At 34.2% G+C, this 26,960-nt stretch overlaps 1 protein-coding gene across 3 annotated transcripts in view; it reads right to left on the bottom strand.

The window, feature by feature from the left end:
* Nucleotides 1–26,290, bottom strand: part of clockb (clock circadian regulator b) — a 38,102-nt gene extending 11,812 nt beyond the window's left edge. For all 3 annotated transcript variants that reach the window (XR_015475544.1, XR_015475545.1, NM_178295.3), the window contains 16 exon segments: nucleotides 25,929–26,290; nucleotides 24,979–25,085; nucleotides 23,518–23,577; nucleotides 21,737–21,885; nucleotides 19,399–19,490; nucleotides 19,149–19,238; nucleotides 18,905–19,022; nucleotides 15,542–15,655; nucleotides 15,328–15,446; nucleotides 15,099–15,181; nucleotides 14,908–15,014; nucleotides 13,086–13,233; nucleotides 12,920–12,995; nucleotides 10,084–10,222; nucleotides 9,880–9,974; nucleotides 9,660–9,767 (listed from right to left, as the gene is read on the bottom strand). Coding sequence is in view for 1 of the 3 variants with exons in the window: in NM_178295.3 (NP_840080.3) it covers nucleotides 9,660–9,767; nucleotides 9,880–9,974; nucleotides 10,084–10,222; nucleotides 12,920–12,995; nucleotides 13,086–13,233; nucleotides 14,908–15,014; nucleotides 15,099–15,181; nucleotides 15,328–15,446; nucleotides 15,542–15,655; nucleotides 18,905–19,022; nucleotides 19,149–19,238; nucleotides 19,399–19,490; nucleotides 21,737–21,885; nucleotides 23,518–23,577; nucleotides 24,979–24,995 (1,515 nt within the window). In the remaining 2 variants the exon portion in view is untranslated.
* Between the last annotated feature and the right edge of the window lie 670 nt (nucleotides 26,291–26,960).

Here is a 26,960-nt window from a genome sequence, read left to right as displayed (position 1 = left end):
TGAATCGCCTTTGGAGTTTAAATGTTCTCCCCGCGTTCGCGTGGGTTTCCTCCGGGTGCTTCGGTTTCCCCCACTGTCCAAAGACATGCGATACAGGTGAATTGGGTAGGCTAAAAATTTTCTGTAGTGTATGTGTGTGAATGAGCGTTTATGCATGTTTCCCAAAGATGGGTTGCAGCTGGAAGGGCATCCGGTGCGTAAACCATGTGCTGGATAAGTTGGCGGTTCATTCCGCTGTGGCCACCCAAGATTAATAAAGGGACTGAGCCAAAAAGAAAATGAATGAATGAATGATTGAATCGCCTTGTTACAGTTATAAAAGAGTTTGATAACAAGCAAGACATGTTCATGGGCCAATGACATCACATTAAAATAGTCTTTAACAAAAGTAAAAAAAGGAGAGGAAAAAAACCTAAAGAGCACATGAAAAGGAAATCAAAATGCAGAATATTAAACAATGCACACACTTTAGAAGGTTAAACTGCTTTCTTATTACTAACCTTTGAAATTGTATTTAAGTATACAGTAGGTGAGAGTTCAAAGTGGCTATTAACGCCGCGGCTGGTACCGCCGCCGTTTGAAATAGGTGCCGCTCTTTTTTTAGTGTATGACCGCAGTTCGTGAATGAGCCGCCAGGGGGCGCAAAGGGACGGGATGCGAACGGACAGAAATAGCCCATACAGCTACTGTGCTTGTAAATGATATTAAACAATAAGTCAAAGCATTATAATTCCTTCATTAATCATTTAAAATTTGTTAACACGCTTTATTGTAAACTTTTTAAGTGCAAAGAGGATTCGTTTTGGAAAATAGAATTGAAGAAGTAAAAGACAACTAAAATGAAAGCACAAACATTTAGTACAAATAAGTAGTCTTAAATAAATAAATAAATAAATAAATAAAGCAGCCTAATTATAGAAAGATGTTCAGTGTTTGCTACTTTGATAGGACTAAGACAAGACATTTTCATTTATGTTTTATTTCTGTTTTTATTTCCATTTTCGTTGTTGATTATATTTTACTATCTCATTTATGTCTCAACAATTGTACATAAACGAATAATAAACGAATAATGAAAATAAATAAATAATGAAAATAGGCCTAAATAAATTATTTATTTAAAGACATTGCCGTACAGTACGTGAAACACTGAGAAAAATAAATTGACCTACCTTAAGCAGATCACTAAAAGTATAATAAAAATATTTTTGCCGCAGGACATAAATTAAGTCTTGCAGGTTTATTTTTAATAATTTAGTTTCAGTTCTGTTCAGTTTTTTTTTTTTTTTTCAAAACGTCAATATTCTCCTTTAAAGTAGCTATAACTGTTGTTTTGTTTTGTTTTTACTTATGGCTCAGTATGTTTTGTATTTTAACTTCATATTCAGTCACCTTGCAAATGTGTGTGAAATATAATGCCGCATAACCGCGGAAAAAGAAGAAAAAGCTGTCAAAGGTTAGAGCTAATTCATCAAAATAAGCTATATTAAAATACAGCATTTATGTTAATACAGGCAGAGTGTGAACAAACTCAAGGCTAAGATATGCGCTTGTCTTTTAATGCATTTTTTGTATGGTAAAGGACAATGCACATTATGTTATTGATGTAAACTTAGGCTAAAACTTACCATTGATAAACGTGACCTACCTCAAGCAGATCACTTAAAGTATAAAAAAATAAAGTAGGCTATATATATATATTCTTAATAAACTTCACAGCCACAAATATAGAAAAACACAACTTGTATTACAACTGGGCGAGGATTAGAAAGAATACGATGCTTGTTGTATAATTTAAATTTTGATTCCAATTTCTGCAAGCACATTTTTTCACTCGCTACTCTGCCAGAAACTTCGCCGCTGGAGAGCACCTCAATAATGTAAACATTTGTTTAAAGATGGAGCGCAAGATGTGCCGAGTGGCAACATGTAAAGAACGATGGCAAAGCTAAGTGTGATTATTGTAATAAACTAAATTATAAAGCAGAGTCCCGACCAACAGGACTAAGCATATGCGGTTGGCTCATTCTTCACGAATATAGAATTAAAATAATGGCGCGTTAGGTTCACTAAGCAGCGCATTCTCTCCGCCTCATCGTTTAACCAGCGGGACACGCTGCTGAAGCAGGAGAGACACTCCGTCATTCATAATCTTAGCTGATGTATCGGAGTCGAAAGAATATATCAAAGAGGAATTTTCTTTTAACAGTCCCGATATGTTTAATCTTTTTATTTTTTTTTTCGTGTCATTTCTCTTCAGCAAATTAGATATTTTTAAAGCTGCTTGATTCTTTTAAAACCGAAAGCAGAGCCCGTGGTGTTTTTCCATAAGATACTCCTTTATGAATGTTTTAATTTTTTATTAAAGTCTTTAATTTGCTTTTTGATAGTTTTATTTTATTTCAAGCAGCATCTAAATGCGAATTTATCCTCACAACTTTGCATGAGAGCGATGCAAGTCATGTGTGGCATAATTGCCTTTTTTCCCTGCGTGTGCGAGATCAATTTCTGATCTTTTTGCAACTAAAATGAAAGCATAAACATTCAGTACAAATAAGTAGTCTTAAATAAATAAATAAATAAATAAATAAATAAATAAATAAAGCAGTCTTTTAACCTAGAGAGATGTTCAGTGTTTGCTATTTTGACAGGACTAAGACAAGACATTTTCATTTGTTTTTATTTCTGTTTTTACTTACATTTTCGTTGTTGATTATCGTTTACTTTCTCATTTTATGTCTCAACAATTGTAGATAATAATAAACGAATAATGAAAATTAATGATTAATGAAAATAGGCCTAGATATATTATTTATTTAAAGACATTGCCGACATTGAGCTTAAGTTGAATGCAGCTTCACCAAAAGCAAAAAAAATAAATAAATTGACCTATTTTAAGCAGATTATAATAAAAATTTTTTTGCCGCAGGACATAAATTAAGTCTAGCAGGTTTATTTTTTTAATAATTTAGTTTCAGTTCAGTTTTTTTTTTTTTTTTCAAAACGTCAATGTTCTCCTTTAAAGTAGCTATAACTGTTGTTTTGTTTTGTTTTTTACTTAATGGCTCAGTATGTTTTGTATTTGAATTTCAATGTCAGTCACCTTGCATATGCGTGTGAAATATAATGCGAGCATAACCGCTGAAAAAGAAGAAAAAGCTGTCAGTTAGAGCTAATTCATCAAAATAAGCTATATTAAAATACAGCATGCACGTTAATACAGGCAGAATGTGAACAAACTCAAGGTACGGCTAATATGCGCTTGCTTTTTAATGCATTTAAAAAGATTTGCGGCCATTTACTAGGCTACAGGCTATGGTGTATAACAATGTTTTTTTTTTTTTTTTTGGTAAAGGACAATGCACATTGATTTAAACTTTTAATTGCATTTTTATGTCCTGTAAATAATAAAAGTTGAATCAGATTAATAAAATCGAATCTGAATACCTGCAAACGGGGCCACAGTTACTTTTTTTTTTCACTGACTGGCATGACTGGCAAACGCGTCAGAAAAAAAACTGCTGAATCTCTGCAAATATTTGGTTAACTTATAAAACAAATGTATGGTTTAGTGATGTTAGTAATGCATAGAAAAATGCAAAGCAGAATTATTAAAGTTATTATTTCATTGATCTTGTTTGTTCTCGGTACTGGGTATACGCAAAACATTTTCTAAAATGTCAAGCAGTATTTGTCTATAGCTTTAATTAATTCAAAATATTAAAAATAACAATAATAAAATTATAAAAATACAAAGATAAAAAGAGCAGCATTTTGCTAATTATAATAGTCCTTTATATTTATATACATGTGTTTTTGCATAAGGATGATGGGCATGGCATGTCTATTGTTGTGGCTCGCGTTGTGAATATTAGAAAATAACTGTCGGGTGAAGGCTTTATGGTCGTGCGGAATTGTCTGCTGCTGTCATGGCTCAGCAGGCAACACCCTATTCAGCTAGGCTATGTTCGGTGTTTTTATGTACAAATTCGTTTTGGCGAATGCTAGAGCGTAATAGAGATATTTTAAATAACAAGTAGTTCAGTCCAGAAGTTGCTGTGCATAGAAACATTCATTTTCATAAGGCCCCATATGCGGTTTGGTTTTAAAACGCATAGGTTTTGCTACGGTTACGCCATCCGTCCTCGGGAGTTTTGGATTTTGTGTAACCATGTTTGTGGAAAACACTTGAGGGTGGAGACATACCCCTTCCCCCATCTCATAACCAAAAGCTTGTCTTTCAGGTGTTAATGGGCATCAGAGACCGAAGTCATGTCGCATTTCCACTGTCGGCCTATAGCTCGCAGCGCGTAACGCAAACCCAGCCCCCAGAACGTCTCCCGACTGTTGGCATCGTGCATCCGTTAATAACTCGGTAGAAAATGTATTTTATAACATCCTCATTTAGACACAGTCAAACATTCAGCCCAAATGCACTGGAGAGACCTGAAACGTGTTCCCAAAAATGCTCTGTTTGCACGATTTGATTATTATCATCATATCATCATATCTAATACTTTATAAATAATATTCTAAACCTTCTCTGGTGTTTATTGTTTTTAGAAAATATCTAAAATCTTTTAAAAGAAAATATCTTGTAAAATAAAAGTTTGATTTGGCTTTAACGGTTTTATTTATGTATGGGCCTACCTAAATGGTTATAGCTTGCTTTTGCTTGTTTTATATTGGTTTATTTATTCATGCGATTTTATTATATCCGATAATGTAATTCTTTAAATTATATTTCAATGTGGCTTAGGCTTATCAAGATATGACACTTGTTTTGAGTCTACAAAAGGTAATTTGTAAAGTTTTATGTCTTTCTGTTGTATTCATATGGTGTATTATCTGCAAAATAAATAACAAAAAGAAAGAAGCCGCTAGCAGCATCAACAGAGCTGTGAAGAGAGCGCTCTTTTGCTCGGTCTCTCACACACAACCTTTATGTCTGCTGTGTCTTTAATATGGTGTGTAGATTATTATGCGTTATTGAAACATCAAGGGGGCCACAGCAAAATCACTTATAAATTAAAATTGTATTATTCTATGCAACAGCCTTACATTTAAAACGGAAACATAAGGGCGAATATAAGCAAAAAGACCTCATCCTATAAGTCTAGATGTTTTCTTTTCCTTTTTTATTTATTTGTTTATTTGTTTGGGGCATGTGTGCGATAGGAAAACTAGTGTAATTACGGCAAGCCATCTTTCCCAGACTCGGGGCAAATTCCTTTCACTCCTCCCGAAGCCCCAGCTGGCCCTCCTGCCATCCACTGCGTAAAACATATGCTGGATAAGTTGACGGTTCATTCCGCTGTGGCGATCACAGACTAATAAAGGGACTAAACCGAAAAGAAAATGAATGAAGAATGAATGAATAAATTAATAATAATAAAATAAAAATAAGGTAATAATAAACACAAATGTCGCGTAAGCGGCCTTTTTTTTTTTTTAGAGAGATGGTACATTTGAATTGCCTCTTCCCACTTCCCCCACCTCGAAATTGAAAGTTGCAAAGAGAACTATAGCTCATTTACACCTTGATGCCTTAGCCTCAATAGCAAAGATCATAGCCCATTTACACATCAACACAGTGCAAGTTTAGCGGAAGAATGTCAAATCAGAATCACGCAGATGAAGCACACCAGCTACTACTATGAAACTATTAAAATTGTTTTGTCATAAATTTGCTTATTTGCAGCAGCTTTTTTTCGCGCAACAGAAATGCGGCGTTGGGAAGCCGTCAATGAATAAAAACAGGGTCAATAGTGAAATCGGCTTTCCATTGTATCCCTATTACCTATTTCAGTGCATTGAAGGCCTTTTATGGTGTCATCTCGATAGAATAGCCTAAGTTATAAATAATTTAAAGAACAAAGTTATAACAACTCACATTACATAATTAAACAATTAAAAATATGTTTAGGTTGTCTATTTAATTGCCCTCGTGATGATGGTGTGCTTTATCATTATGTGCGTTTTACTTATAACTAACCTGATTCAAATGATGGATCTGCGACAGGGGGTTTGGGGGAACATGCATCACTATTTCCTTTTTTTCCCCAAACTGTGCATAGTTCAGCTGCAAGTTACTGTACGTCTTTTTTTGGAAAAGCACCCCATGTCCGCTAGTGCCGCGCGCCTCTTTCTCTGGGCAAAAATGAGTTGATTTTTAAAATAATAAATATATAGATTAATTACATTTTCAGCAAAAGAGACATTTATTTCATATTTCACTATGCATTTCATCTGATCTTTATAGCTTAATTAAACACATATTGTCAAAACCCACACATAGGCCTATTGTATGAAAATGAAAAGGGCATTTTTTGTTATTATTACACTACTATTTGTTATTTGTTGCCTAGGCTATTTTCACATTTGAGGTGCTTTATTTTTTAGCAGCACACACACTCCCCCAGTAAGATGGGTTCTGTTCGACAGGGACTCAAAGTTGTTTTGTATGTGTTGGATTATCGGGTAGAATTTCTCCCAGATCTCGGAGTTTTTAGTGCACTCAGGATTTGCAGCTCCGTCTCAATCAGCTGCTGAGGGCACAGCCGCTTCTCCACCGGCAGCCATTATTTTTGTGCCGGCCCGTCTTTACGGCTAGCTGATGTCCGCTGCCCGCTTCTAACATGTTAGAAAATACTGCAAATCAAGCTGTCGGTATCTCCCCGCGGTTGAAATTGTTCGTTATTCGGGAAAAAAGAAGAATAAATATCAGCGCGCAGTAGTTGCTTTCTAGATTATTTTAGGCCTATATTCAGCTGTTTTAATCTTGCAATTCTGATAATTAGAGATAATGTCTGTTTTTATCAACTTGTCTGTCATTTATTTCTCATTTGCTACTTATTTTATTAATTTGTTGATGTTAATATACTACATAGTCTTGTATATGCATATCTAAAATCCTTTGGCATTCAAATTTGCTTTGAACTTGAAAGAGAGAAAGAATCGGATTTTACCTGTCAGAGCACATTGCATATGCTTTTTTTGAAATAACATTTATTTAACAAATATTTTAGCACATCGAAAGTAATTAAATTACCTGTCTTTTGATTAAAACCTTTATGCAAAAAGATCAGAAAAAAGGCAATATGCGACACATGACATGCATCGCTCTCATGCCACGTTTTGAGGATAAATTCGCTTTTAGGTGCTGCTTTGAATAAAATAAAACTATTAAAAAGCACATTAAAGACTACTCTTAAAATAAACATTCATAAAGGAGTATCTTATGAAAAAACACCAATTGACGGGCTCTGCTTTCGGTTTTAAAAGAATCAAGCAGCTTTCAAAATATAATTTGCTGAAGAGAAATGACAGGGAAAAAAAGATTGAACATATCGGGACTGTTAAAAGAAAATTCCTCTTTGATATATTCTTTCGATTCCGACACATCAGCTAAGATTATGAACGACGGAGTGTCTCTCCTGCTTCAGTGGCGTGTCCAGCTGGTTATAAACGAGGAGGCGGAGAGAATGCGCTGCTTAGTTTCGGCTCGATATATTTAAATAAAAACTAACAACGAGTTGCTTATAACGCTCAAAAAGTTAAACTCAAATGCACAACCCTTGTTGGTTGCACCTGCGGGATGCACAATGAACCTAACGCGCCATAATTTTAATTCTATATTCGTGAAGAATGAGCCAACCGCATATGCTTAGTCCTGTTGGTCGGGACTCTGCTTTATAACTTATTAGTTTATTACAATAATCACACTTAGCTTTGCCATTGTTCTTCACCACATAGCCACTCAACACATCTTGCGGTCCATCTTTAATGTTTAGATTATTGAAGGTGCTATTGACGTTTTGAGAAAAAAATTAATAGTACTGAAACTAAATTATTAAAAATAAACTTGCGGGACTTCATTTATGTCCTGCGGCAACATTATTTTTATTACACTTTAAGTGATCTGCTTGAGGTAGGTCACGTTTATCAATGGTAAGTTTTAGCCTAAGTTTACATCAATAACATAATGTGCATTGTCCTTTACCATACAAAAAAAAAAAAAAAAAAAAAAAAAAACATTATTATACACCAGTTGCCTGTAGCCTATAAAAAGGCCGCAAATATTTTTTAAATGCATTAAAAGGCAAGCACATATCTTAGCCTTAGTTTGTTCACACTCTGCCTGTATTAACATAAATGCTGTATTTTAATATAGCCAATTTTGATTAATTAGCTTTAACTGACAGCCTTTTCTTCTTTTTCCGCGGTTATGCGGCATTATATTTCACATGCATATGCAAGGTGACTGAATATGAAATTAAAATACAAAACATATTGAGCCATTAAGTAAAAAAACAAAACAAAACAACAGTTATACTTTAAAGCAGAACATTGACGTTTTGAAACAAAAAAAAAAAACGGAACTGAAACTAAATTATTAAAAATAAACCTGCCAGACTTAATTTATGTCCTATTTTCATTATTCATTTATTTTCATTATTCGTTTATTATTATGTACTATAATTGAAACATAAAATGAGATCGTAAATATAATCAACAACGAAAATGTAAATAAAAACGTAAATTAAAAATATAAATGAACATGTCTAGTCTTAGTTCTATCAAAATAGCAAACACTACATCTCTCTATATTTAGACTAAAAGACTGCTTTATTTATTTATTTATTTATTTATTTAAGACTAATTATTTGTACTGAATGTTTGTGCTTTCATTTTAGTTGTCTTTCATTTCTTCAATTCTATTTTCCAAAACGAATCCTCTTTGCACTTAATAAGTTTACAATAAACCAGGTAAAAAAAAATTAAATGTAAGTTGAGGTGATCGCAAGTTCACAACTGTGAGGTGATGTGCACTACCGGCAGGATAATCTATATTATTTTGCTGTTTTTCATATGCGCACGTTTAAGATTTGAGATTATAACATTGCCATGATAGTCAAAGAAATCAAAACATTATTTTCACCCCAACGCAATTTAATCGGGCACTGAAGGCTAATAACTTAATTCTTATATTTGCTTATTGACTTCTCACCATGTAGTTTTTTTCTACAGCATAGTATAGTGTAAGAGCATGTCTATTACCAGAAAAACTAAATTAAAATTATATTTTAATTGAACACATCACATCACATACAGTAAACTACGCCTACAGAACAGTCTGTTTAGCATTGTGAAAAGGCAAAGCTGAATATCTGTGGTTAAAGTGCCACCCAGCGGTCAAATGCTGCTGGCGCATCAAGTACCGCCGTCGCCGCGGCATGAATGGCGGCACAAGGAACACATTGAAGTAGTAACATCTGTAGTTCAGATTCTTGCTTAAAAACCATGAAATGGGTTTTAGCATTAACTAAAGATTACAAACATGAATTTTGATTTAAATATTGCATTAGTAAAAGTTGAACCACGATTAATACTGAAAAGCTGCACAAGTACTGTTCATTATTAGTTCATGTTAGTAAATACGTTAACCAACATAAACGAATGAAACCTTATTGTAAAGTGTGACTATTTGTAATAACATTATTTGCTTAATACTATTAACTATTTTTTGTTTAAAATCTGGACCAAATAATAGATCAAATAAAATAGTTACAATAATTTTACTATGATAATGAAATGAATACAGAGAACCATTAAGTCTTAGCAAATCAATCATGAAAAAACAATAATAAAAGACTCACCAAAGCATTAGGCTGAACCTGCTGTGGTTGTTGAGGTTGTTGTTGTTGTGTTTGTTGGCTGATTTGGACTGGAGAGTCAGTCTGAGTGGTGTTCTGGGAACTCATGGACTATCAAAACAAATATGATCCCTGTCATTACTCAGCCGCTCTGAAGCACAATCATTATCAAGAAAAAAGATCTTTAAAAAGTCTTAAACGCTGATGATGATGCAAGTGTCACCTGTGTGCTGACAGAGGAGCGGCGCTGTGATATCATATCCACGGTGGCAGGCCGGGGGCAACTGCTCACATCCATATGCAGCTTTGAGGGTGTTGCTGATAAACAGATAAGACAGAAAAAACAGAAAAAAGTTTTTCAATAGGCAAAATATCCGAAAGAAACAACAGAAAAGCAGATTTTTGCTTTTTTTCATTCAGAGCTTACATGTGCAGGTGTTATCAGAGATGGCGGTGTGTGAGGACTTGTGTGAGCTCCTGGAGGAGGTGGAGGGCGAGCGACTGTCACTGAAACGCTCTAGTACCTTCTTCAGACTGTTGTTTAACTGCGTTTCAGAGCCAGATATCTACAGAAAATAATCAATTCATCATATTATGTAATTTATAAATATATATATATATATATATATATATATATATATATATATATATATATATATATATATATATATATTAGCGCTGTCAAAATTAACGCGTTAACGCATGCAATTAATTTGAAATAATTAACGCGTTAAAAAAAATTAACGTAATTAACGCAGTTTTTTTTTTTTCCTGTTGTGGCCAGGGCAGACGCCCGCAAGTTTTCCGCTGTTTAGACGTACTTTTTGGGCCGGGCTGATCATCTTCTTATGATCTGATCGGCCCATAAAACACTCAGCAGACTGTCATGTCTTTCTGCCTCAGTGATTGACGGTGCTGTGAGCTGTCTGTCAAGCTCTGAAAGTAAGATGTTACTTTTCCGGACAGAGCCGGGTGACATAATCTGCAGCCCATTCGTTCTTTTCTTTATTGACATTGGGCTGACCCAATCACAATCTTCCATGTTGGGCTCTGTGTAACATAGGTATGTATTTGTCAAAATAGCCGACAGTCCCGCTTGTTTCTCACGCGCGGGTTCGCGCCGTGGGAAAGCAGGCTTTTGCGTCTGTCTGCACTCTGCAGCGGGGCACATATCAATATATTCCTGTCTATTCTATCTAGTTACCTATCTGTCCATATACATATACTTTTTTAAACTTTTAATCTGCACCACGGCCGCGGCAACTTCCTCCTATAATGCTGTTTCCTTAACCTGCAAGTCTTTATTTTACAATTGATAAAGTATGTCCGCTTCTCACACTCTATGAGGGGCCATTCATGTATTTTAAGATGCACTCGGTCAGAAGACAAGCGCATGAGATATTATGACATTGTGTTTTTGATCGTCAGCATGATGTAGGCTTATAGTGACAATAATATTTATACAATATGGTTAATATAATGATATTTATACATGATCAAACTAGTGTGCAACTTAAGCAACTTTTTTTACATTTAGTTTTGTAGTTCGGGCAGAATCAAATATTTGTTGCATTTTTTAATTGTTTAAGGTTATTTGATTGACAATGTAAAAGCTGTTAGCTACATTTGATGTTTCATTGTTGAGTTAAACATTTTTTTAGGGTCTCTGACACATTGCTTTTATTATTTATCTTTATTTTATTAATCAACATTAACTGTGTGCATCAGCAGGCAGTTTTTGTTATGTTCATTATTTATTAGGCTCCCTGAAAACACACAGGCACACATATTTCCAGTGTGGATTATAATTTTATTTTAATAATAAATAAATAAAAAAAAAGTAGTTTTTTTAATTTGTCAACTCTCGTTATTTCCGATATATGGCTTTTGTGCTTTTATAGAAATGGAGTCGGTAAACATATTCAAGGGCATGCACAGATTTTCAATACTTTATTATTATTATTATAATTTTCCATATCTGCAATTCCTGTATTTTGGCATTTTTCACTTAGAACCCAACATGGAAATCAATGTTTTCTTTACTGTCATTGATTGTTTTGAAATTCAAATGGCTCTAACATGCCTGCGTTTTTATTTCTGTAATAAATATGGCTGTCAAGCCAGGATCTTGATGGTTTATTGTGGGTATGTTGTTTACATGAAGAAATCTGTGTTACAAGTAAACAAAAATTCTTATAATGAATTATATTTTGAATTTAAATAGTATTTGTCTTGCGTTTACATTAATTTTACACTCGAATAGCCAAAATTACAAGTTTCAGTATTTTAAATGCGATTAATCGCGACAAAAATTTTTTTTGAAGTGCAATTAATTAGTTAATTTTTTTAATCGATTGACAGCACTAATATATATATATATATATACATACACACATACACACACACACACACAGACAGACAGACGGACAGACGGACAGACGGACAAACTGTTGACAGACAAACAGACAAACAAATAAACCATACCCAAGCACTGCAAATTAAATAAACATTTACAAATGTAAGTTTAAAATAGAAAAATAATCATATATAAAAAATAAATCAAATAGTCAAAACAAAAAAGAAGAAGCCAGAATACTTTTAAAATAAAAAAATTCAGAGTTTATGTAGAACAAACTGGAGAGGTTCCCAAAGTCTCCTGAATTTGGCGTTGGCGTATACATTTTCAAAGAGAGCTTTTCAGTGCCACTCAGTAGCTCAGAAATCACTTAATTTGCTGATTTTGGTGCTTAAAACATGATCAATGTTGAAATTAGCAGTGTTGCTTTAAAGGAATAGTTCACACAAAACTGTAAATTCTGTCACCATTTACTCAACTTTTTTTATTCATGTTGAACATAATAGTTTTTTTTTAAAACATATTGGAAACCTGTATCCATAAAACAAAAACAGGATTTACTTTGAAAAAAAAAAAAACTAGAGTACCACAGTTTTAATATCTTAACTGACAATTCTGTCCGATTTAACGCATTCTTGCAGAATAATACAAATTTTTAAACAATATTACTGCAAACTTTTGAAAGATATTGTATATGATAAAGATGTTTTAATAAATGTTCCCAAATGAGACATGCAATAACTTTTAATCATCCAAGGAATCACACACTCAAAATGATTACCAAACCTAGTAATATTCACAACTGTAGTGAGAAACACTTAATCACATTCTGCCATAGATAAGCTATATAAAAGCATGTTCAGTAAAACACATTAATGGGTTATTACAGAGATGTTTCCCATCTTACCTTGTCTGCTGTGAGTTCAGGAGGAGATTCCTCTATTCCCATCTCTCTCCTCCTCTCTGCTCGCACCTCAGCATAACTGAACATAGAAAATACAGCCAATAAGCAAAATAAGGTCACTGTGGTTCTGCTTTCCGGTAGTGGTAGTCATCTGTGTGCCTCTGCGTACCTGACAACAGTGTGTGTGCACACAATAAACTCTGGCCTTGAGTTCCACTGGTGGTATGTGATGTAGTAGTTAGTCTGGAGCCAAATCCACTGTTGTCCTTTGGTTAAAAAGCGATAATAGCACGACTTCCCTTTTCCAAACTGCATTACTGCAAGCAGATAAAAAGGCATATATGAGGCATGTGGTAACTATTTAAAGTTTTTATTTAAGTTTGAATTACATTGGCTATATTCAAAGTCCCTTTAAGGCAAGTCATTTTACTCAGCGTCCATCTCTGAAACGCCTCTTGAGCAGTATTCTCAGGCATTCTGTTTGAATGGGGAAACATCAAATTCTCCAAAAATGGCTTGCCAAGTTTACGATTAAATTTTATATTAGGAATCACCAATACATTTAAATAACAATGGTGTCTTTAGTTTCAGTTATAAATGTTTGAATCACACAAAATCTGCAGAAATTTACGTCTGGATCGAGCCCCTCCCCTGGAGACTCGTCAGTCTATAACAATCACTAATTGGCACCTGTACTAGAAGGCAGGGCTTCATTCGCCATATGGACCGCTACGATATTCCCCATTCAAAACTATACGAAAGACATGTCTCTCATAGTCTTGTGTCTCATAGACATAGTCTTTGCTATAGGTGTTTAATATTTGTGATAATTATTTATGACAAATACTGTATATATTATATAAAAGAACTGCAAGTTACTCTCTTCAAGAAGCAATCACTCAATCAATTCAAATGGTTCAATCAAAAACAGTTTCAGTCTGAAATGCACAGATGTTCTGCTGTGGCTGTTTGGAACAACTTTCTTTGGTGAAACAGAGAAAAAGGGACAATATTGTGTTAAAAAAAAAAACTCCATCTACTTTGTTAAGAGGGTTTTTGCAGGTTTCTTCAAATCAAATGTAAGACTTTTTAAGACTCTTTTAAGACCATTATGAATTAAATTTTAGACTTATAAAGCTAAACACTAAGGATCTTTTCTAATGGCCCGGTTACTTCTGTAAAAAGTTATTGTATTAATGAAAGATCATGTAAAACGATGTGTTGCTTTAGTTTTCTTTCCCTGATTAAAGAATTTAACTTGGAGAATTTGCTGTAAAAAGGTCTAGTATATAATAATATATATGAAGTTTTTAGGTGAATTATAAGTGACAGATTGGGTAGCTTTACTTGAAAAAAGGAAAATTAAGACATTTTTAAAATGATTTAAGATCTACAACACAATATTACTGAATTATTTGTTTTTGAAATTTACGACATTTTAAGACTCCGTGGACACCCTTTGTCTGTTGAATAAAAAAAAAAAAAAAAAATCAACATATTTTCTCATGCTGATATTTGGCACTTTTGCTTGTGGGTGACTAGGAGAGTTCACCCTAAAATGAAAAATTTGTCTTTATCCACTAACCCTGTACTTGTTCCAAACCTTTAGGAGTTTCTTTCTTCTGTTAAACGCAAAAGAAGTTATTTTGAAAAATTTATTTTTTTTCCTACTATGGACGTCAATGGTTACAAGTTTACAGCTTTCTTCAGAATAACTTCTTTTGTAAAAGATAAAAGGAAACTCATAAAAGTTCAGAACCAACTGAGAGTAAAAAGTGAGTGCATTTTTATTTTTGGGTAAACAATCCTTTTAATTTTTTAATTTCTCAAATGTAAAAAAACCAACTGAATTTATTGCTTCTGCAACTGATAAGGGCTTTCTTATTGCATTCTGTAGCCTAAAAATACATTTTGTAATAAAGAGATACATTATTATATCGAATAAAACCAAATAACCATTGTATACCTCTATTTTTGTGTGTAATACTTACAGTGCTCATGGCATTTGGCCAGTGAATGCAGGTCATCTACATGATAATAGTCATAGCCTGATGTTCCCAATACCTCAAACGGCATATAGCCAATGATAGGTGGAGCTCTGTAACACAACACAACAACAAAATTAAGAAATATAAATAATGGTTAAAAAATATGGATGAAATTATACTGTAAGTCTGCAAACCTGTGATCTAATAGAAGGAACTTCCACTCCAGACTGTGTCGAGATGTGAATTCTTCATTGGGCTCCTCCACCATGCACATTTCCTGTACACAATCAATACCAGCACACGTCGATGTCAGTGTTGTTTACACCATTAATGCCTTAAAATACATGCAGAGTGAGTATGTATGTAATGCAAATCTACTTTTGCTATGGATGCTATTGATTTCTTGATTGACTTTCAGCTTACTTTGATGAATTGGGGCTTTGCAAGCCGCACAGTCGCAATAAAACAGAGTTGATCATCGAAGGCTGGCTGCAACGAGTGCTGCAGAATTCCCTCAAGGCCATTACGGGTTTTTTGAGGCACTGAGAGAGGAGAGATTTGTGTTAAAGAAACCATTAATCTATACACTGTGATCAATCTAAATCTAGAGAGAAACAAACAGGAAACAAACACTTACTGTTGACAAGTGACTTAAAGTTGCCGATAAACTTAACATATTCATATACAGGCGGTTTCTTGGGATCCACAGAACCTCTGAGCATGTGACAACAAAACTCCATCTGGTTCTTGGCTATAAAGATTAAAACAACAGAAAACATATGATATGGCACATGATAATATACATTTAGATCAGTGTGTTTGTAATATAGCAAACATTTGCACAGTAGAATTCATTCCCACTCTAAGACAAATGTCAATTCCCTGACTTCTCCATGGCTTTCAATGACAAAAAAAGCTGAATTTCCATTACCTACTGTATAATGAATAATACTGAATTAAAAAACAATCAATTGTGTTGCGTAGTCCCTACAGTGATTCTGCAATGACTGAAATCTTATGAAACAAACAATGTAAAATTAAAAAAATGCAGTAGGTGATCTGAGAAAATGTAAGTTATATGCATAATAGCATTGAAAACGTCATGAACTTTCCGCGAATAATTACCCTAGACAACTTTATAATAGTAAATCATGTGATTCAACAAAACTTTATAGTTTATAATATAACAATTCCAAAAACTTTTTGAAAACGTTTTCAAATCTAGCACATTTTCAGGAATGTAGCAAGCAAAACTTGTCATAATGTACAATATTCTTTGGCTATTTTTGGATATTCTAACATAAATGAACACCTTTCCGTTAACCCAACAGCAAGCCCTGATGGTTGGCATGATTACAGCTAAGAAAAATTATCTTACTTAATTGGAATTATTCAAAGGCTCCCTGTTATCAGAAATGGTTAAACGAGTTGCTTTGTCAGCGGTTCCCAACAGGGGGGTCCCGGCCCACAAGAGGGCCTCAGCGAGCTCTGTGGGGAGGGTTGCTTCATATTTTTAGAGTTTTTTAGCAGTTCATTTTATCCCCTGGCAGACCAAAAGAGTCACAAAAACAACCAAGTCTCACTGATTCACCTTCAGCAGCTAATAGTAATGACCCAAGCATACTGGACCCAGGTGAGGAAGCTTCAAACATTTCTGGACACAGCGCTAGCAATACTGGAAACATAAAAAGCAGGACATACCAAGATAGCTACATGAACTATGATTTTATTCCTTTTTCACGAAGTAAAGTGTCCCTGACCCAGCCACATGCATTTTTTGTCATACTTACTGCAAACTTATATGTGGAGGAGGGCCTTACAGTATTTTCCGGGGGAAAAGGGGGTCTCAGGCAAAAAGGTTGTAAACCACTGCTTTGTCATTCAAATGGAAAAACTACATCCTAAAACTTCACAGACAAAAAAAGCTGAAACCACATGACATGGACCAATCTTAAGACACTTGAAAGACGCAAGCTTGTGCGACAAATCTCGCATGCCGCTGCATTGCAAGTTCAAGCAGAGTGAACTCTGACCTTCAAAATCGCATCACGTGAATGCGTGAAAATCAAAATATAACCTCTCTATATAGAAAATTTAAATATAGAGCAATCGCTTGCTTTTTACTGTCTAATCATCTTGTTTAATTTGGCCCCTATTCAGAGCATCGTACATCGAATTTTGTATGCTCATTCTCTAGTGACCGTGGTTTTACCCAGAATATAAAAATACAAAAAAATACATTTAGATCGTTTACTTAAATCATTATTAGCGGAACGTGAAGAGACTTCAGCCATTTTGTTTCAGCTTAGTTCCTTATTTATTAGGGGTCACCACAGCAGAATGAACTGCCAACTATTTCGCTATATGTTTTTCGCAGCAGATGCCCTTCCAGCTGCAACCAAGTACTGGAAAACACCCATACACGCTCACATTCCCACACACACTACGGCCAATTCACCTATATAGCACGTCTTTGGACTGTGGGGAAACCGGAGTACCCAGAGGAAACCCAGCCAGGATACAAACCAGCAACCGTCTTGCTGTGAGGCGACAGTGCTAACCACTGAGCCACAGACTTTTAACTAGCACAACAAAAAATGGTTCTACAGTCAATCAGTTATTGCACCTCTAAAGCAGTTTGCAATTTCTTTAAAAGGTCACAGATTTCAGGAAAAACAATGTTGAAATTCCTTTCACACCATCTGCATTGTTTTATGTTAAATAACATTATATTCACATGTAGAAAGCACCCATCCAGTGTGCAATACATCAGGTTGTCATTGGAAGTTTTAAAAATAATTTTTAAAGTTGTATTATTGCAGAGATTTTAAAAGTTTTCTTAATCTGACAATTTAGAGTCATTCTCATATATAATGTATAAAACATGATGCACTAGGCAACTTTAGCTTTATTTAGCCAAGAGGAAAACAATATGTAAAGTAATCCTCCGAATACATTACTTATTATTTATTCATTCATTTTCTTTTTGGCTTAGTCCCTTTATTAATCTGGGGTCGCCACAGCGGAATGAACCGCCAACTTATCCAGCATATGTTTTACGCAGTGGATGCCCTTCCAGCTGCAACCCATCTCTGGCAAACATGCATACCCACTCATTCACACTTATACGCTACAGACAATTTAGCCTAAATGCACTACCTACTGCGCCACCGCATTGCCCACATTACTAATTACTTATTGTAAAAAAGTACTCGTATGGCTGATTACTTTACTTTGAAGTTACTTTTAAAACATATAAAATATACCTATAAAAACACAAAATAAACAGCAGCTCTTTTAGTAATTTAATACTCACTGAAGAACATTACAATAGGCTGATCACAGCAGGTTAACATATTCAAAAGACAAAGAGTTCACCCAAAACTTAAAATTCTCTCATCATTCACTTGTTCCAAACCTGTTTGTCTTTTTTTTTTTAAACTCAAAAGAAGAAAACTGGATGCCTGTAACCATTGACATCCATAGTATAAAAAAATCGCTGCAGTGTGTGGGTGTTCTGTGTTTGTCTGAGGTAGCTATTCAACCAAAATGTGTCCATTCCATACAAAGCAAAAAGCTGATCTGTCAGTTCTTGTTGCGTGACTCGTGGTTTTCAACTGGTGCACCTGGAAGATATGCTTTCTGAATACGCATATGCAAGCCCTGCGCCTCCATTGGAAACTATATTTCTAACAAACTATATTTGTAACGTAAATAATGGAATTATATTGACTTTAGTACGAGTAATTAAATCCCACCAATTTAAAATGTAGTTTGTTAAATTACTGCATTCCTCAAAACCGCAATTAAAATACAGTAACACGTTGCTGTGGAACACATTACACCAAGCTCTGGTCTAAACTGACCGAAATGAACAAAACTTGTTGGCAATCAAAAAAAAAAATTATAAATACTCATCGCCAGCAAGGAAAAAAAGAAAAAGAAAGGAAAAAAACACACCACAGCACAACAAATATTTTGTGGGAGATTAGACACTCACACTTGAGGTAATCAGAGTTGAGGTTTTCAATGTCTGGTTGTGAGGAAAGGGCTTTATACACTTCTCCATGATCCACCACTGGAAGAAAGTTTAGAAGGTTCTGATCCATAAGGTCCGACTGAAACAAACACAATTATATACGAGTATATAAATAAAAATGTAACAACTCCAAAACATAAAAGAATCTTTGAATAGACTATAAACAATCTACCAACTAAACACACACACATCCTCTCTCACTTACAGGAAGATGCTCCAGTAAAGAGGTTACGCTTTCTGAGATGTAAATGATATATCCATCTGTCAGCATCACGAGGAAGAATCCATCCAGTGCCTTAAAAACATAAAAACCCATTACTTACTTACTAAAAATAAGATTAAGATGATATATGAAAAAAGAAAAGACATTAAACATGAATGAGAATGCACTCATATTCTATTCATGATAACATCTGTCAAATATTAAGTGAAACACAAACAAAGCAGAGACTCACCTCTAGCATCAGCTGCGAAAACTCCTCATTGCTGAGAAACGGAGGTTTCCAATCCTGCTTGATGTCACTCGATTCCGATTGTGCAGCGTTTTCTGTATGTGAACACAGACACTTCCTTGTGACCGGCTTTCCTGATCTTTTAATTGCTTACAGAATTTTTTTGCATTTTTATGCACATCAAGCTGCATTTGTGATGGAAAAAGAGGTTAAATTATATATTTTTAAGTAATATTGTCCAAATCAATTACTAGATTTCTGTGATGCAAAACCAAATCATTACTCCAGTCATCAGCGTAGCATGATCTTTCAGAAATTACTCTTAGATGCTGATGCGGTGCTCATGAAGCACTTCTCTTGATCAGTTTTGATAACATTTTATAATATTTTTAATAAATCATTTAAACAAATAGTATATAACATTATTAGACGTCACTTTTGATTAGTTGAATGCACATCTGCTGAAATAAATTTTCTTTTTTTTTACAAAAATAAAATTGGTACTACTGATCACAACTATATAGTGTCTAAAACAGTTGATATCTCTGAAATCTCTGAATAGAATACTAATATAGCAAAACATCCAACTAGGAATTATGTATTATTATTATTGTTATATATATATATATTTATATATAACAATGAAGAGAACAGTGCTATTGCATTTTAAATAGAGCAGTGGTGCTGGAAACAATGAAGTGCATATTGTTTTCTCACATGACCTTATTACACTGCATATTTAATTAACAACTAAAGTCATCACAGAATTTTAAAGAAAAATTTGAAACCATGTTAAAAATCAGTGGTGATATAACTGAATCCAGAATGGAAGGTTAAGCATGTTGCATTGTGTGCAGAGCAATCACTTTTCTACTGCACTCTTTTGACATTTTTGTAGGTCATTCGGGTATTTCATGCAAACAGAACATTTGCATAAAGCTCACAACACACATACTGAAGAAACAGCATGAGCGGTGGAAACTGCATTGTAGTAGAATGGCATTATTAATCAAGAATACAGTTACCACTGTGATAAATTAATTGTGAAAAGTGATTAATATCCAGCATTTTGCTTGTAAATTATATGGCAACAGTCTTTTTTTTTTGTTGCAAAAGCAGCAGATAAAAAAAAAGCAATCACAAACACATTAATGCAATAAATGTAATGACAAAAAATAAATCTGTAAGTATTCTAGATCAGGGGTTCACAAACTTTTCAGCCCGCGACCCCCAAAATAACAATGCCAGTGACTCGCAACCCCCAATATCTTGAGGTGGTTATAAATATATCAACCTTGCACACAAATGAATAAGCCCAAGTCTACTATAGGCTTGCCACGATAGACGGTGTTGACGGGGTTACTGGTTTTAAGATGCAACACCGGTGACATCACTTCTGCACTGACACCGTCCCCACATTTGTTTTTGTTTTTTTAAAGTATTCTTTTATTAAATATTCATTTTAATTAAATAGAAAATATAATTCTAAATAATTTATTTAAGACGAGAGCATGCACTATAATTAAAATCTGAACAATGCTACAATGCGTCATATTTAATTTATCACGTGAGGAGAACGAGAGGAGTCGAATTTACAGAAAGAGAATGGCGGATGATTTAGTGTCAAAACGCAATGCAAAAGCGCCTGTTTGGCAATATTTTGGGTTCAAACCAAAGGCAAAACCAGAACCTGAAAACTTTAATGAGGCAATCTGCAAACTTTGCCTGACAAAGGTGGCAGCATCTGGAGGAAACACAACTAATATATACACGGCACCTTCAACGCACCTACTTGATGTTTATGGGTGGGTCGCGGGTAGATAAGATCAAGTCATAAATTTGCAACGCACATTTAAATTCATAATTTAATTTTAAAGAATGCCACTTGTAAACCATCCTCCATGTTTAGATGTGGCCTGTATTTATTTTTAATGTACGTGAGTGCCATAAAAAAGGTGTCAGAAAGTTTAACCTGGTGCCATAAAATCAATGTGCTGCATCTGACACTATTGCTGTGTCTTTAATATAATGTAATCACGCAGGGGTCACAAAAAATAAAAAAAAATATTTTTAATAAATTAAAAAGGTTGATGGCTTTTTATTTGCATGTTGTTGTTTTTTATGTAACTTTTAACTACTATTTTTTCTTCTTCTGTAGGTTATGGATGAAATATGGTATTTCTAATAGCTTAATTAAATGAATTAGATTTTTGGAAAACACCAAGCGACCCCCCCCCCCCCCCTATTGTATGCCCACTTTGAGAACCACTGTTCTAGGTGACTGCTGAATTGTGCTATAATACACATTGTGAAACAAAACATAAATGATTTCTTGCCTCACCTTTGTTCTTGCGCAGGTAGTCTATGCTTTTTTGTAAAATCGTAGACTTGTCCATTTTTCGTGTGTTTCCAGGCAGCATGGTCCCAAGTTCTTTAATGAGGACGTTGAACTGGTCCCGCCTTTTCTTCTCCGACTTATTCCTCGAAACTCTGCCATTGAAGATGAACATGAAAACATGCAAATGCATTAAACAAAGACGCAAACGCTTATTCACGAAGAACACAACCTAGCAGCGTTCACACTTTTTTAATATGAGTTACAGGTTATTTTAAAGTGTCCCTAATACAGTATAATTACACATTTAAGCACGGAGTAAAATTAACTAACTACTGTATTACCTACTACATGGTTGTTTGTAATTATGAATAATTTATTGTTATTACAATAATAATAAATAAATACATGAAATGTTTAACAAGCATACTGCAAATGTTCTGAATAAAAAGTGTGAAGTATGTAAAGTTTGAATAAATGTAAAGTCTTATTAAATGACCTGTAAACAATTAACAGTAACATTTTACAAAAAGTATTCATTTCCAAACATTAGCTGTGCCTTTAGTTAAGTCAGTAGTGTCCAAACTGAGTGCTGGATGGCTGGTGTCCTGCAAAGTTTAGTTCCATCCCCAATCAGACATACCTGGGCTAGCTAATCAGGCTCTGCTAGGCTTCTAGAAACATGTGTGCAGGTGTTTTGAGGCAAGTTGGAGCTAAAATCAATGCAAACTAGGGATGCACAATATATCGTTTCAGCATCATATGTGCATCTGCAAGTCACATAACAGTCAACGCAGTATTATAATAGGTCACATTTCAAAACACCAGTAATCATTGCAATGTTTAACCATAAAATTAGCAAAACTTTTAGCAATTATTTGTTTTTATGGCCTTTGTAAGGATTTCAAGTCAGTTTGAAGCATTCAGGCACATTCAGAAATTACGTTTTTAACTTTAACAATACTTTTACAAAATATACAGGACTTCACATTATTTTACATTTGATTATTATATTTGTGTTTCTGATTATTGTTGACTTTATTAAAGAATCATAACACACTGTATTTAATTTGCACAGTATAATTGCTCTACTGTATTTATCAATGTTTGTGATTGGTTTATTATAATCTATGCAGATGTAAAAGGATGAATTCTTTCCAAACAGACCTATTCATTTTATCTGCTAAAATTACCTCAAAATCGCAATACATATCACAGAAAAATAAAATGACACAATGTCAGCTTTTTCCAATATCGTGCAGCTCTAAAGCAAACTAAAGTTTAATAAAATAATGCATTGATTATTAAGTCATTTATTATATTACATAATTAAAACATATTCATTAAGCTAACAGTTGCATTTTTAATAACTAATGTTAGCAAAGACAAACAAACGCTAACAAATGTATTTCTTCATTGATAATTAATGCATTATTAATGTTAACAGTGACCAAGCCAAAGTGTTTCCAATTAAACCTTAGATCCTAAAATAGACAGTAAATAGCTTTTTACATGTTTCATGCTGCATATGCTTGCTCCAGTCTGAATCACTTGCTGTGGGTAACATTATGTAATTTTCCCATATAATTTTTAAGGTTTATGAAATAGGTTATAACCATTACAAACAAAAAAAACAGTTCAAAGTAAAAAGGTGTCAGTGCTTTAGTACTCTACTTACAATCAAATATTAAGTATTATACCAGCTGAGAACCTCAGATCTGTATGTTTATCCTCCTTTTCTATATAATAACTTATAAAACATGATCAAAAGCATCAATTTTACTTACCGTTTCGCCTTATCTTTCTCATCTTCCTCCATGAGCCCATCAAAAATACTGCCATCATCCCTACAGAAAGAAAACATATTATTTTCGTGATGGAAAACATTTTTTGTTCTTACACGTCTTTGAAATGTTTGCATATCCCCACAGAGAGAAACAGAGAGGCTGTGTGAGGCTTAAAATAGATCAAAACCGAAGACGAACCATCAAAGTCATACCAAACATACTGTACTTTTTTGAAAGTAGAAATTGGGTCACTGAAAACGCATGTGTGAGTATAAAAGTAACTACATTTTAATAAGTTCAGTGCAGAGATTTAGACACAAACAAATCATATTTTCTGTAGTGCTACTGAATTATTGATGTCATACACTATTGTCTAAATGTTTGAGGTCCTTATGTATTTTCAGTTTCTTTATTTTAAGGTGTCCTTGTTAAGGCTGATTTATACTTCTGTGTCAAGCGCACATGTATGCTCCAGCACAGCCTAGGCGTGGTTGTAGGTGACGCTTACGTGCACCTCTCAAAAAATTTTACTACACGTCGCAAATCGCAAGCTCTGTGATTGGTCGGCTTGGTATCGCTGATGAGTGTGGGCGGTGCTGAGAGCTGTGCGAGCCTGATGGAGCAAGTGTTTACAAGTGTGGAGTCCCGTGAAGAAGCTCTAGATGAAAACTGCTGTTTTGTGTTTATCTTATGATTTAAGTTGTTGCACGTCTGCCGCTCCCTGCCTCAAAATGAGCGACTTTGAGCCACTTGTACATTGAAGTAGCATTCAGAAAAAACAAAACACCAGCGAAGAAACTCGACACGTAGGAATATAAAAACATCACTGCCAGCTAGCGTTTCAGAAGTGTTATTGCAGAGCAACACAAACAGCACACAGAAAAGTATAAATGCACGGCTTTATAGTGTAACTAGTCAAGTAACTATTGAGTGATACTAATTAATTACATGTGCTTACTATATGGTTATGGCCAGGATGAAGTTTAGGTCCAGCATAAGTTGCAAGTAGTTAGGCATAATTAACTGTAATTACTATAGTGTACATGTGTAACAACGGCACCTTATTTATTAAACCGTATTTATTAAAACAACTTATCTCTTAATTATACAAAGATGCACTGATAAAATTGTCCAAAAGTGACAGTTATTACATTCTTATTATAAAAGAATTTTATTTTGCAATGCTCATTTTATTTTAATTTTAAAAAATTTTATGCTTTCATAAATATAGCAAGCAATTCAACTGCTTTCAACATTGACGATAATATTTTAAATTTAAATTGTATTAGCATTTGAAATATTCATATTTAATTTTGATAATAAGAGCATCACTGTTTGTAATTTTTAGTACAATTAACGCAATCTTTGTGAGAATTATTTCCAAAACATTTATAAAAATTACAAATATTACAACAAACTTTTGAGCCGTACAGTATTAAAGTAAAGATATGACAACTATACCTGTCTCTGGAGCTCATGATAACTCGGTCTCATGGATCAGTCGGGCGATAAAAAAGGCCTCACACGTTGGGAAGACATTGGTGAAGAGGACCTGCCAATGTGAACGTCTGCAGACATAAAAAATAGAAGATAAGCCAGTGATAATTTAACAGTTTAAGTGAATATGTTTGGACACTTTAGTTTTAGTCGGATGTGAAAAATGAAAAAGACAGTTGAAATTGAAACTGCCATCATTTACTCATCATTCACTTGTTCCAAACCATTTTGAGTTTTTGCTTTTTGCTCTGTTGAGCACCAAAGAAGGTACTATAAAACCTGTAACCACTGACTTCCATAGAAAGAAAAATAACATTCTTCAAAATATCTTTTGACCACACAAAAACAACGACTACAAAAGAAATTTGACCTAGTGAAGTGTGAGTAAATGATGACAGAACTTTTATTTTGGGATGAACTATCACTTTAAGACAGTTGGGAGCCACATGGCTGCTTAAGTTCTTCAACAAAAACACAAATGCTGGAAAGGAAGGATTTAATGAAAAATTGTAAGCATCTGACACATTAGCTATGTAATTTAAAAACCTTCATACAAGTTTCTTTTATTAAGCATGTAGTTAAAACAACATCACCTCAGCCTTCAAACACTGTGCTCATCACTCCAGTTCAGTTCAACACTTCCACGCAAGTTACAACCACAATATCAGTCAAACTCTTCTAACAAGGACATCCTGTCAAAACCAACTGTGATAAATAAGAGTATAAAGCGTCACGACTGTGCATAAATTGACACGATCATTTTAAGAGACTGTACTACTTTTTAATACTTGTTAACTAAACTGTACACAATGTCCTGTTTCTCCTGCACAGCCCCATATTTACCACGGAACTGCCGCGTTTGTGCACACATTTTTCGAGTATTTGATAACCAGCGAACAAAAAAAAACACTCACACATCCACAAAGATGCTCGGTCAGGTCGGAGTTCCTTCGGTCAGTGAATCACGATGCAGCGCTGCGATGAATAGTCACGGTGGTGCAATAATAAGAAATGCAATGGTGAATTTCATGCGCGCACTTCCTCGAGCGCTCCCGCGAATATGGGTCAGCGGGCCTTATGACTCTCGAAGCGTAGCGGAAGCTCCTTCTGGTCGCGCAAAAACCACACACTCTCACTATGCGCCTTCAGATAGCGTAATGCTATTTATATCGCAGTTTAGACATTTTTTAGCTTCGTTCGGCGGCCGATCGAGCGCATTTTCGGCAGCGAAAAGGATGAAAACATTTAGGCCAGGCCTACTTTACGCGAGCAAATCAGAGTCATGCGCAGTAGCTACGCCGTAAGCGCACGCGGATCACTGCAAAATAGTGTGCGTTGAATAAAAGTGTACAACAGGGTGCTTTTTAAAAGTTAAATACTAGTTTAAGTTTTCACTATGTTTATACATTTTGTCATTAGTCTGTTACACTAATCTGCACATCTGAAATGCAAAACTAATATTTAATACAGTTTAAACGCCTGGTGTTGTTTTGGCTTTTACTTTTTTATTTCAGTTAAAGCAGAACTGTGTTCTTGAACATTTGAACATACACACACACACACACACACACACACACACACATATATATATATATATATATATATATATATATATATATATATATATATATATATATATATATATATATATATATATATATATATATATATATATATATAAACTAATTAATAGACTTTTTAATTTATTTATTTATTCCCTTATTTGTAATTAATTTTTTTTACTTATTTATTTTATTCATTTATTTTCTGGAAATTCCTTAACATTGTTCAATTATGCAGTGAAATGTATGTGCTTTTTGAAGCACAGACCTGAAAAGTTAATTCCCAGCTTGTAATAGTGAATATTTTGGAGCTGCACCATTTATGTTACACAATTAAAAAAGAAAACTCTGAAATGGCAAGGAAATAAAGTCTAAACAAGTTTG

Source organism: Danio rerio, chromosome 1 (assembly GCF_052040795.2).
Source record: "Danio rerio strain M-AB ecotype USA chromosome 1, GRCz13ab, whole genome shotgun sequence".
Lineage (NCBI taxonomy): Eukaryota > Metazoa > Chordata > Actinopteri > Cypriniformes > Danionidae > Danio > Danio rerio.
This window is presented reverse-complemented; position numbering and strand designations above follow the sequence as displayed.